Here is a 13,523-nt window from a genome sequence, read left to right as displayed (position 1 = left end):
AGTGAAACAAAGTTTCAAGAACTTTTCAGACAGAACACATTGTTTTAAAATGACCACACCTGATTTAATATGTAATAGTTAAGCATGAATGTGTGGACTAAAATAAAACTAAGCAAATGGACAGCAATACAACAAAATAAAACATATAAAAATATTAAAATTGTTTTAAGAATGACAGAGATTTATCAGATATTGCAGTTACTGATAATAAATTCCATAACATAATAACTTTTGTTTATATACATTTCAATTGAACAATTTACATTTCTGTTTGAGTTATTCACTTTTAATACTTAAAAGTATTAAAATATAATATAATAATAATTATATTTAATATATTTATATTTTAATAATTATAATTATTAAGATTATTAGATGGTGTAAACTGACTTGCAGAATTTCAGGATTGTCATTATTTTGTTGTTAAATTAATCATTGCCATGCCAGAATTTCGCAAATTTCCAATAAATAAAAAACAATTGCCAGCTAGTAGCCCACATGGCCATCGTGCCGTGGGACATGGAGCCTCGCAAACGACCACCCGAGCAAAGGAGCCACCGGATCAATCCACCAGGCCTTGAACCTGACCCCTCTCAGGACCATCCAGGGCGAGCTTGTCACATTGCATCCCCGCTGGTGCATTGTTGCCGCAGGCGTTCCTCAATAGTTTGAGGGGGATAGATAGTGTGGCCGTCCATCCAATAAACCTCCTCTCTACCCTCTCCGATCCCCGCGGTGCTCCCGGTTTTGACACGGGAGACAAAACCCGCGGAGAGTACTATGAATGGTAAAGCACCGAGGAGGCCGAGGGAGAGCAAAAAGGAGGCGGTGTGCCTTTGTAGTCGGGGAGGAATGCGGAAATGTCCCCGCTCCGTGTCAAACCTCTCTGAAGGGGGTCAGGCCACATTCAGCCGGCGTGGGAAAGCCAGGCAGAGACGGAGCTCACACAGGCGAGCGGGGCTGCAGTTGCATAGGCCTATCCGGGGATATAGCCTATGGAAGGAAAAAAGAAGAAAGAAAGGAGAAAATCCAAAGTAGAGCGTGGTTTTGAAGGGCTGTATCACGCGTTTGCCTTTGTCCTATGACCCCCCCCCCCTTCCCCTCCACACCCCCCACCCACAAAGTTGCAGTGAGAGTATGTGTATGAGATTTCGTACACCCCCCCCCCACCACCACCACCACCACCACCACCTCCTCCTCCTCCGCCTCCTCCCTTGTTTGAGTGTCTCTGGGCTGCAGTCTGAGGGATGGGGGGTTAGATTCTGCACTATCCAACTACCTGTGTGGCCCCCGCATGGAGCACAGTGGACTGGAACTGCGTTTGATGCAGGAAATTTTTATCGGAGACACTGCCTCCTCAGCATTTTATCGGACATGCCGACGTTACGAGATTTTTGACAACAGAAACCAAGGTAAACAAAGTGTGGATATTTATGCAGCTTTGTTTTTTGCAAAATGTCTTTATGAGGCTGTCAATGTTGCTTTCTATATGATGGTATATATATATATATATATATATATATATATATATATATAAAATGAAATGAGCAATCCCCTGACTTACTAGAATTAATTTAATTAGCCTAGTTGAGCCGTGCGCAATTAAATTTGTCTAAGCACATGAAAACATCTTTAAAGCTCCGCCACTGCATTGTTTTACACATTTACACCGATTTGGGAGTTGAAGGGAGAGTTTTACAGTGTTTTAAATGGACCTTTGCAGTAGGAAGTTCAGACAATGCAATCAGTAGACAGCCACGTGCTCGCCAAGTAGCCTATGTATTTCAAAAACACACTTTTGTCAAAGACAGGATAGGGGAAGCAGACAGCAGGTTATTTTGCTGACTTTAAACAGCTTGGTGTGTAAGGTTTGTCCTCTCAGTTTGCGTATTCTCTTTAAATGTTGCTGTTTAGTGTCCTTTTAATAGAGCAAAGGCAGCCCACATGAGCATAACTTCCAACAACATTGCTTGTGGGATGGGTATTTTAACGCGCAAGATGAGTTACTGAATGCAAACCTAGCTTTAAAAGTTGTTAATTTGAATTATTTTACATTAGGCTACTTTGTGTTAGTGGTAGGAGGACATGTTGCTGTGCGTAATAGGAGGAGGAGTGGAAGTTGGGACGCAACGGGGCTCTTGTGTTGATAGTCGGAATAAAACATGATGACAGTCCTATTATTGCCTACCAGGAGCACAGTTTGACCAAATCTGACAAAGATGGTGTCTTCCTCCATCTGTGTCTCCCTGTCGTCTAGGCATTGCATGTGCCAGCTTTTTTCTGTGAATATGCCTTTGTGAGAAACTCTCTGGCTCGTCACCCTCGCCGGGATTCCCCGCAATATTTTCAACAAGAGACGAGAAGAAGAGAGAGAGACACAGAGAGGAAAAAAAGCAGCAAACATGGACAAAGAAAGTACTGGCACTCAATACGAGCCTGTGGCTGAGATTGGAGAAGGCGCCTATGGGAAAGTGTACAAGGCGAGAGATTTGAAGAACGGGGGACGCTTTGTAGCCCTGAAAAGAGTTCGTGTCCAGACGGAGGAAGAGGGGATGCCTCTCTCCACCATCCGGGAGGTGGCGGTACTGAGGCAGCTTGAAGCCTTTGAGCACCCCAATGTTGTCAGGTAAGTGAGGGGGGAGGTGGGTAGCCTTGCTTGTAAGTGTGTTTGAGTGGCGAGAGGAGGGGAGGGTAGAGGGGCAGAGAGTGGCAGACATTTAAAACATTTTGTGCATAAGGCAGACACACAGGACGTCCTTTTTTGATGGTCTGTGGTGGCAACCATACTGCCTCATATGACCTTTAGGGCAGGCCTGCATTCATACGCGTCCACTTTTTATGTACCAGTCCTCTTCTTTAACTGTGGGTTGCATAACAACTAGCTGGTTGCTGCCACTATCTGCAGGCACACCTGTCAGATCACAACTTTCTCCAATTTTCAATGTCCGTTTCCTGTTTAGTTTTGAAATCCCGCCCTTATTCATCCTCACTGGTCCACCACACATGCAAATTCCTCTGAAAAGTGCAACTTTTAAAAAATAAGTCCGGTCTGCCTAAAAGACACAAGCACACATCATCCTTGCAAACTGGTGGCCTCCACCGCCCCACCCTTTGCCCAACTGAAAGGTTTGTGTGATATCAATGACACATGGAAATAAATGGATTAACAAAAAAGAAGAATAGTGTTTTAGGGAGTCTGTCTTTTACGAGAATAAGTGTCAGCTTGGAATACATCAAACCTGTGATGTTGCCATTTAAAGTTGGCCTTTCTAATGTTTAGGCTTTCCCCTTTCTGCAAGGTCTTTGTTATATGCATTGACATACATCTGCAAATGGCAAAAAGCCGCTCTCACAATTTCCTAAAGCCCAAGTTAACATCATCAGATTGTATTGTCTGACCTGTCTGAAACCCCCTAAAGATATTTATTCAGATATTCAGAAAAGAATATTCACATTTTAAAAGCTCCAACCAGTGAATTAATGATTAATCAGTACATTCCATTGTCGTCAATATACTGTTGATTGACTAAACAAATTGCAGCTCTGGAGTGAGTTTTATAGTATTTATATAATATTTAATATTTTATCACTAATGAGCTCCCGAGATCAATAATGAACATCTGTGCTCAAATATTCAAGGTAGCTGTGCTCACCAAAGATAACCACCTTTTTATACATAGTTGTCTATATATATATATATATATATATATATATATATATATATATATATATTTTTTTTTTTATTTTTAATTTAAGTCACTGTGGGCTATACGGTATGTAACGTGATTCTAAAATGACTACCACCAATTAAAAAGCATGGCACAGGTCTGATGCTGAGTCCATGCGATTGTGTGCCCATCACCACTCATCTGTGCTGCCTAAGTGCCCTTGAACAAGGCACTGATACTCTGACTGAATTTAGCCTTTCTAAAGACTTGCATTATGTATATAGTTTTAGCTGTCCACCTTTCCACTCCTCTTTTTCTTTCAGTTTTGTAATGAATTGTTCACTCAGAGGTCAATAGTCAGATACTGCGTCATATGCTGGCACCAGACAAGGTCCGACCTTGGTACTTGCTTTAATAAGGAATATTGAGTACTTTGGGATTGAAAGGGAAGCTCTAAATTAACATTTTAGAAGCATCCCCAGTGCCCTTGTGCCTCTAACAATAATCCCCCCAGCGTATTAATAAATAATAAAGGATAATGGTTTTCTCTTAATGGGATCACAATGGGTTTTGTTCTCAGTGGAAGACAAATACGTCAGTGGGTATGAATGTTTGTTAGGTCACTTTTATTTAGTGGTCGAATGCACTCTGCGCGCCACCATGAAAGTGTAAGTTTAGATAATATGCAGAAACATTTGTTGCAATAAATCGGTTCAAGAGTGCAAATTATCATCTCTTTGAACTGTCAGAGGAACTTCACTTTCCTCCAATTTAGCCAACCAGCCTAGCTAAGTAGCTTGGGCCAGGAAGGGTGCATTGTGGGCCTTCTGTGTGACTCCCGGCAACCCCTGGATGTTTGTAATGAGGCCCATTATTCATTCCATATGTTCAGTGTCTGCTGAGAGCCCCCATTGTAGCCCAACAATCGAGCTGTGAGGGGCGTTTAACCCCAGCGCTTCAAGAGGAGGGCACCATCTATTCTGTGACATCATGCACAGTACTAATACCTTGAATGAATCGCCTTTTACTCACTGCACCAAATCCAGCACTTCCACTGATTACAAGGGTGTTGGCACGGACGCACGATGCCTCGTTGGATAGGAATGAAAGAGTTTCCGGAGAGATTTAGTCATTTCTTTCCATGCTTCGATTTTAAACGGCTTATGTAGATTACCTAGTTTGAATTGTAGCAGCACATGCGTTGAAAGCTGTTTAAAACACTGATGTGACATTGAAACCTCCACTCATGTAATGGCTCATGACATGACTGGGAAGCTTTGTAGGAAACCTGTATTGGGTTTATAAATATATTGTAGATGTAGGTTAAGCCTAAATCTAAGGAATGGGAGACAAAATCCTCTCCTTTGTTTTTAATTTATTTAAAGGTTCAGTGTGTAAAATTTAGGATGATCTATTGACATAAATGCAATATAATATCCATAACTATGATTTCAGTGGTGTATAAAGACCTTATATAATGAGCAGTTATGTTTTTATTACCTTAGAATGAGCCATTTCTGTCTACATACACCGCAGGTCCTCTTACATGGAAGTCACCATGTTGCACTGCCATGTTTCTACAGTAGCCCTAATGGACAAACTGCTCTTCAGAGCGCATTTTATCAATACATTTAATTCATACAAGAAGAAGGAGAAGAAGATGACTACTAGTAGTAGTAGTCGTCTGGTTTATTAGAGGTCAGAATAGAAGTCTTTATTGTAAAAAGAGAAATAAAGTGTACATAGCACATAAAGAAACATACTGAACTTTGATTCGTGCAAAATCATGTATTGCATATACATATTTTGCAAACATGTAATTTGTAATATGGTTATAACGGTTAGTTTGCTGTCCATGTAGAGTGAACTAGATGTCTGCGTGTTGTTTATATGCTCTGATAATGCTAATCCAACACATCTTTGTAGCAGCGTCCATGTTTCCACATTCCAACTTAAGTCTAGTTCACACTACACGATTTTGAGCCCGATTTGCCACTCGGCGGACAGCAGTCATTATGTATGAACTACTCACCGATGCTTCAAAACGGACTCAAGATGGCAAGTTGTGTAGTGTCAAAGGCAAGGCCATCGGCCGACGCTGAACGTCGTGTAGTCTGCATGGGCTTTTAAGAGCACATGAACACACACTGAAGTCGAAAGAATGATTTCACAACTTGGGAAATGCGACCATCTGTGGAAGATGTGAATGCACCGTGAGCCGCTGGTTGCAATTCGCAACCCACACCACTAGATGCCACTAAAACTTACACACTGAATCTTTAAACTGATTTAAAAGTCATATTTACCTAGCCATTAAAGTAAACGTGATTACAGTAACATCACTACTGAATTTGTACCGCCAACACGACATGTCTGATGGAGATCCTTCATCGCCCCTTTGTCTCCTGTGTGCTGTGATGAAAGATGCTGCCTCTTCAGCAGCAGCTACAGGCCAGGCCCACTCAACTTCCCATAGAGCATCAGGAGTTGTCATAGTGCAGGTTGAGGAATGCTGCTTGTGGTCTCCAGCTCTTTAAAGAGGACATACTGGATTGCTTTTTTCAGCATTTCACCAAAGCCTGCCTTGGCACGTCTGCTGACATAATCTGGATTCTTGGTCTTAGTGTGTTGCCTAGTGAAACAAGCATAAATGCTGGCGTTTGGGGCCTGATGGTGTTGAATCTTCAAAAGCTGTACATAGAAGTAGTTTTTCAGGGGGACATTGTCTCCTCGCATGTTTCTTTTGCACGTTTCTGTTAGATAAAAATATTCAGACTCAGGGTGTTGGCCTAAGATTTATGATTTTGTGTCCTAGAATGGATGAAGCTTTCCAGACCATCCACAAAGCACATGTGTTCAGCTCTCAGGTGTTGATTTTTATTTTTATTTTTTTTTCCCAGTACTGAATCTTAGATTTTTATAAACATAAAAATGAGAAATCTAAGTAAGCGTGTTCCTTGTCTCGTGTTATTTTTGCTGCATCAATAAAACCCTTTCTCACGCAGACATTTTGACTTGTCATAGCAGGGAACAATGTAACTGATAACATTAACGCGGGTTTCCGTTACTTTAAGGTGTTCCAGTAAGTGATAGCAGTCATTATTAATGTCATTAGTTACACCTGTGTTTGACATGCCTATTGCTTTATATCTGAATCACTCCCTATTTCCTTGGAAGTGCGTTATATTTACTTTCCCTCATTATATGTGAGAGTCCAAATGTAAAGTGGATGCAGTATAGAGCTGTGCATTCAAAATCTTTGCACAGTGAAACCAAAACTGTTGTCCAAAAAGCATACTAATTTAACTAAAAAGCTAATGCAATGTTTTGCCTTTTACTAGATGTGTTTACTGTCATTCACCACCGCACCTCAGTTATAGTCTGGAAACTCAATTTTATTTCACATGAGAGTAAACAATTGAGTGTTAATTATGAAGGAAATGGTAAATGGTTGAACAAGGGAATGAATTCAGACATCGGCCATTTACAGAGTATTAAGTAGCATAATGATAATATCACTTGTTTAGAAAAGAACATGCAATCAATGCAGACATTATCAGAGATGATCTCCGATATGAATGCAGCCATTTTACCATTAGGAAGAGATTCAGTTAGTTGTAGTCATAAGCCTAATTGCAGTTTACTGAGCATAGTGGACCCTATTAAATCAATTATATTGATCTCCTCCACCTGTTCCTCTTTTTCTAGGTTGTTTGATGTGTGTACAGTCTCTCGTACTGACCGGGAAACCAAACTCACGCTGGTGTTTGAGCACGTGGATCAGGACCTGACCACGTATCTGGAGAAGGCTCCTGACCCCGGAGTGCCACCTGAGACTATCAAGGTAACCACTGCCATTGTTGTCTAGAAGCACTCAGGGAAGACCTGGAGTGGTCAGTGTGACCACCTTCAGTGGTCAGTGTGAGTGACATTTGTTTGCTTCACTATTCAGTCATCTGAGGAATCTATAAATAGACAAATTCCTATTCAAATTTCAAAATACTTGAGAAATTAATTTGAAATATTACCTTCAGTTTGTATTTGCTATATAAATGGAAACTATTTGCGAAATCCTCTGTGGCTTTGAATATTGGATGACCACAGCCGTGTCTGTATGTTACTGAGTGAGTCTTCTTGGCCAGAGACACGGAGGACAGAGTGCAGATCCCTCCAACATCAGAGGTACCGGAGCGTTTTGAAGGGCGGCACATGTGGCAGATGGGCTCCAAATTAGAGGCTCCCCGCCCTCTCTATTTTCACTCTGCCCTCTCTCTCTAAGTTTACACTGTATGGCGACAGAGAAAAAGTGTGTGCAAGAAACTTGACTTAAAAATCTACCCTTTGTGTTTAAGAACAAATACTCTAGTTTGGTGCTAACAATTGTACTTCACAGTAATTCAATCTCGTACCAACATTCCCAGATTCAAACTCACCATGACTATCAATTTCTCCAATTCATTAAATAAATCCACAAAGTGTCCATTTACACTTTGCCAAGAGGTCAGAAATGGATGTGTCACCAATTTCTCTTTTTATTTTGATCTTTCCCACACTCATACCTTTTTTTTTATATATAAACTCTTCATCGTATTTCACCCCAGAGTCTTTACATGTATTGTGTACAGTATAGAGGTACATCTCTATTTTTGGGCCGAGGGGCCTCAGAGTTTAAAAGGGAGAGGTTCTGGAAGCTAGAGTAACCGTTGATTTTTCACCCCAGGGCTGGGTTCATGTGTGAAAATTTGTCGAGCTGTAATGTAGGTGCGATGCTGTGCAAGCGTAGACGAGTCAGGTAGCTCTCACCTGAGGCTTTCCCAGGGTTTTTTTTTTTTGCCAAAGTTGATACAGTGTGTGGTACTATAGTTTCTATGCAAATGTTTTACATACATACCTATAATTAAATATCTTTTATGGGCTATTTGCATTTTATAGACTAAATGATTGACAGATTAATAATAATTGATGGTTTAATTGAGCATTTTATAGACTAAATGATTAATTGACAGAATGAAAATAACTGACGGTTTAACTGATAAAAAAGTAGTTATAACTGTTTCAGAAGAAAACAGCACTATTGCATATGACATGCGTCCTTCCTCCTGTCCTCCTTCCCTTTCTCTCTGCTGTGATTCTCTGCAGGTAACAATGTGCCAAATTTGAAGCTACATGGCAAACTAAGCTGAACAGTTACACTACGGACAGCTTTCAATTTCTCGTTTGTGTTCATGTGCAGAGGCGAGAAAGAGCATCAGAGGCTGCAGCCTTATAGTAAACGGTCTTCAGCCCCGTGCCTATTTAACACTGCGTTTCGGTGCCCATCTAGTATCTAATTAACCATGTAATAAGTTGGGCTTTCCATGAATGCACATGGATGGGCAGGGAGATGCTCTCCTGCCTTATGACTTCTCCACGTAGGCACGTGGAAGGGCGCGGAGGTGTTCTCCACTTTTTGACATGCCTACGTGGAGAGGTGTGCTTCCCAGAACAGAGTCATACTGCCAGACATAACTATGATGGTGCAAATATCATTTCTTAGATGAAAGTTCTCCTGACTGAATAATAATTGTTCAAATGGGGATAGCTGCACATGTTCAACATGTTCAGTTGTGTGAAGAAGGAAAAATCACAGCTTGGGGTAGAAGCTCAAATCCTGCATACTTTCTTCAACTCCCCACAACCGGCCTGCCGCCATGTGAAGTGGCCTTGTTTGTCAGATTGTCAGTTTCGGAAAGTAACAAAAATTGTTGGGAAGCGGCCACCCTCCATTTCTGACATTGGAAACATTTGGAAGAGGAGTTTTCCAGTGCTATTCAACAATCCAACAAGCACATAGTTTGAAGCATACTGAGCCCTTGAGCTACCCCTCCTTCTTTAGCTTTCTCTTAACATCCAGACAGCTGGAGCCTTGAGGGGACAAAAGTGACAAGATGATACTGGCTCCATCCGTTGTTATTTCTAGAACAGTGGACGCTGCACAGTAACCTCTAAATCGGCCCCCCTTTCCCAACAACCAGATGACACCAGATAATGGCTCCCAGTCCAGCAGTCCCAAGTTTAGCACACCTGTGCCCAACTGATTAAATGCATACCTATTCAAAAGTGTCACACTTGAACACTCTAAACCAAGGAAAATATTCAACCTTAGCCAAAGACCCTAAACCAAAAAGAACAGGAATACTTTTCCTTAAAACCAAGCTACCCCCAGCACCAGACACCCCACCATGCCCACCCTATCCACATCAGCCCCCCACTCTCCACCACCCACTCAGACTCAAGACCCACCACATGGTCATTGATGAAAGAGGTCCTCTTCCAGGAATCAAATGAGCTGGAAGGACATCAAGCAGTTGGGCTGCCCCAGCCTCAGTGCTCCTCACCCGGGCCAGCGCTTGGGTCTCACCCACCCTCCTCCGCCACCACCGTCCAAGCTTCCATTCTCTGGACCCATAAAGGGAAGGTTAATGAAGCATGGGGAGGGAATTACACTAACGCTAACCGGCAGATGTCCCATATTGTGCCTAGCTACAATAAACAATATGGCTGCCTCTGGCACATTTGCATTAGAAAAGGAGGTACACTCAGAAAGCCATGTTTTGACTGAATCTTCCAGTGGGCTGACTACTTTTTTCCTGGTCCAACTTTTTTTTCAGGGTCAGATCTGTTGCCTTTTTATGTGATTTTGTTTCCTCCTGGCCAAGTTGTTTGTGGAGTATTGGCTGAAGTGCTGCCAGTTGAAGACAGTTGTGTGTTGAGCAACTCTGCTGAAATCAACTTTGTGTGAGGCCAAGGGGTGGCTCAGTGTTGCTCTCTGTGCCACATGTGGTCTTGAACTTGGTGGCAGTATTAATTTCGCTATTTTCATTTCTAAATGTACCGTTTTACTATTGGCAGTGCAGCAATTTGCAGCAGTTATGCTGTTGAACATAGTTGGAATATTTTTCATCACTCAGTTGTGAGGGTAATTGATACAGCAGGGAAGATAGCGCTCAGGGCAAGGGGGCCAAGATTGTTTGTGTGTTGGTCCAAGAGTCACACTTCTGAGATAATTAGTGTTTACTAGGAAATGCTGCTGAAAGGAAGCACGGTGAAATGGCTATTTAAAGCGGAGAGGAACTGGTGGTGCTGGGCAGGGGTGGGGGGGGAGCTATTGTGTCAACCCCCTTCCCCACATACACACACAAAATAACCAACTGCCTGCCTCTCTCCTATGGCTCTGTCTGTCTGCTGCCCTCCTTGCTGGGTCATGGCTGGATGGAGATGTAGAAAGGAAGGTCTGTTTATGCAGCCTGCCTGCCCTTGGTCAGAGGGCACACACGTGCATTCTTGCGCGCACACACACACACTCACTCACTCACTCACTCACTCACTCACTAATGCACCCTACACACAAATGGAAATGTAGACACACATATATTACTACAGACCCTGAGGGATACTCAGTTTGTGTGTATACAAACACACACACACACACACACACACACACACACACACACACACACACACACACACACACACCACTCCCCATCTCCACACAATACTGTGGGAGACCCTGTCCCCTCCGCTATAGCCAACACAGCAGCCAGCCCCACGCCGTTTGCTAATGTTTTCTGCTTGAGTGTGCAGACCCCTTTGACTCACTCACCAGCTGGTCTGCCGGTGAATAGAGCTGCGGGCTCAGGTCCATGTCACTTGTGAGGTCTTGGCGGAGGATTCGGGGGGGGTTGCGTGTGTGTGTGTGTGTGTGTGTGTATATAGGAGGGAGTGTGTGTGTGTGTGTGTGTGTGTATATAGGAGTGTGTGTGTGTGTGTGTGTTTGGGGTGGGGGGGTACAACAAACCACCACTAGCATCACAGCATTTCACTTCAAAAATGTCTCTTCTCTCTTCCAATCTACATGTTGTCTCCTTTGCTGCTTTTGGTTTTGTAACAGACTAATTCATAGTGGAGACTTCATAAACTCCATTATTAATTTTTATCAAAAAATCCAAACTACAGCTCTGCCAAAACCACCATGCCACCATCTCTTGTAAATGTCTTATTTGTTTACAGGTGCGGGACCTGTTTTGATAGACTTTCAGTTTGAAAAGAACAAGTCAAAGCTGGTTTTGACATAGTTCATTGCTGTTCAAACCAGTTTACTTTTGCGAGTCACAGACAGTTACGACAATTTCTGAGGTCAGCTTTTGGGTATAAAAAGAGAACGAGTGCTAATTAACTGAAGCAGGACAGCTGCTGAGAAACAGAGATCAATGCTTGTACAGAGCGGGACCTCTCTATGCCTCTGTCGTGTGTGTGTCTCAGTTATCAAATATCTGCTACAGTCGACAAAAAAAGAAACGGGTCTCCACTAGTTAACTCCCCCCATGCCATAATGTCTCAGCCTTTATACTTCAACTTCTCAATGCAGGGTCTTGACATTCAAGGCCTTTTGTCACCTGGTTTGACAGAGGAACTAATTCAAATGTTGATGTAGAGGTGTGGGGTCATAAAGCCATCCACCTTTGCATTTTGTATGAACAATTCCGGTATGTCAGATTAACCCATCGGCTCAGTCTTGCACTTATCGGTGTAAAAAGCTTCAGCAGCTCATTTCAACTTCAATGTATTCATTCTGTGTCCTTGTCATGTTTACAAAAATCCACTCCCTTCTCTCTTTGTCCTTTCTGTTTTGTTGTCTTACAGGATATGATGTACCAGTTGCTCCAGGGACTGGACTTCCTGCACTCTCATCGCGTGGTTCACCGTGACCTGAAGCCCCAGAACATCCTGGTCACCAGCGGTGGACAGATCAAACTGGCAGACTTTGGTCTAGCCCGCATCTACAGCTTCCAGATGGCGCTCACCTCTGTGGTGAGTTATGTTGTTCATATTTCTGATCTCAGTAGGACTCATTAGATAGTTTCTTACAACTGAGTGACTCAAAACAAACACTGTGAACCCAGTTTTTAAAAGTAGGCATTATTAAAATGTGATCCAGCAGGTATATTAAGTGACATTTTTATTGCGACAATAGAACAACTTTAGATTTGGTTTATATCTTACCTTTGAATAGCATTCCCCCCTTTTTCCTTGTGTAAGTGTATATACACATAACCAAAAAGAAAAACCCCACAAGGAAAACATCAATAAAAAACAAGTGAGAGAATAACAAGAACGTAGCCACCCCTCATTGATGTAGTAAGTAAATACACAGACACTCTTAATACCCATATCACCTTTGTGTCCTCCTTTTCTCTTGAAACTCCACACTTCGATTTTAGACTCCATTATCAATGGATTGCTTCTTGTCTCTGTGCACTATGCTTTTATCATTGCCAATGTATATTTTTGCACTCCTGAACCTCAAGCAGTCATTCTCATCAAGGCTTTTTGATAGAGACACAGACACGCCGCCTTGAACTACCATGCCATCTCCAGAGAGTTAGATGAAAAGCTGCCTCTAATATGATATAGCGGGCACTTACAGGGCAACAGCGGGTAGCTCTGTAGCACCAGTCCAAATGATAGGGTTTCTCTGTGTAAAGTGAGAGCCAAGGGCCCCCGTGGTCTGTCTCAGGAATCCCTCAGTGGCTGTTGCAGAAAGGGATGGGACAGACGAGGAGAGACAGACACCCCTCCCTTCCCGCTGTCGGTACTTTGATGCCCAACTGTTGAGCTCTGGGCTCTGATGACCAGATAAAATAGAGAGAGAAACTGAAAGGAGTCTTTGGAAGAGCTTGAAATAGTGAGAGAAGAGACTTTTAAGATTAAGGTAGCAAGCAACAGTTGCTCAGTACCTTGTTGTGAGCCTTTTATTTACCATGAGAAGTTTGCGTCACAATCACGCAGATATGGACCTATGTCTAGTCTTGTCAA

General features: G+C 42.5%; 1 protein-coding gene across 1 annotated transcript in view; it reads left to right on the top strand.

Moving 5' to 3' along the window:
* Window positions 1–1,232: 1,232 nt before the first annotated feature.
* The window catches only part of cdk6 (cyclin-dependent kinase 6), a 33,844-nt gene continuing 21,553 nt past the window's right edge, over window positions 1,233–13,523 (top strand). The window contains exons 1-4 of the mRNA XM_038724902.1: window positions 1,233–1,412; window positions 2,258–2,626; window positions 7,377–7,512; window positions 12,351–12,518. Of these exons, the coding sequence (XP_038580830.1) occupies window positions 2,403–2,626; window positions 7,377–7,512; window positions 12,351–12,518 (528 nt within the window). The 5' untranslated portion in view covers window positions 1,233–1,412; window positions 2,258–2,402. The remainder of the gene's footprint in view (window positions 1,413–2,257; window positions 2,627–7,376; window positions 7,513–12,350; window positions 12,519–13,523) is intronic.

Source organism: Micropterus salmoides, unplaced genomic scaffold (genome assembly GCF_014851395.1).
Source record: "Micropterus salmoides isolate LMB-PRFRI ecotype aquatic unplaced genomic scaffold, ASM1485139v1 Ms_hic_scaffold_17, whole genome shotgun sequence".
NCBI lineage: Eukaryota > Metazoa > Chordata > Actinopteri > Centrarchiformes > Centrarchidae > Micropterus > Micropterus salmoides.
Note: the sequence above shows the minus strand (reverse complement) of the source record. Positions and strands in the feature narration are given on the sequence as shown.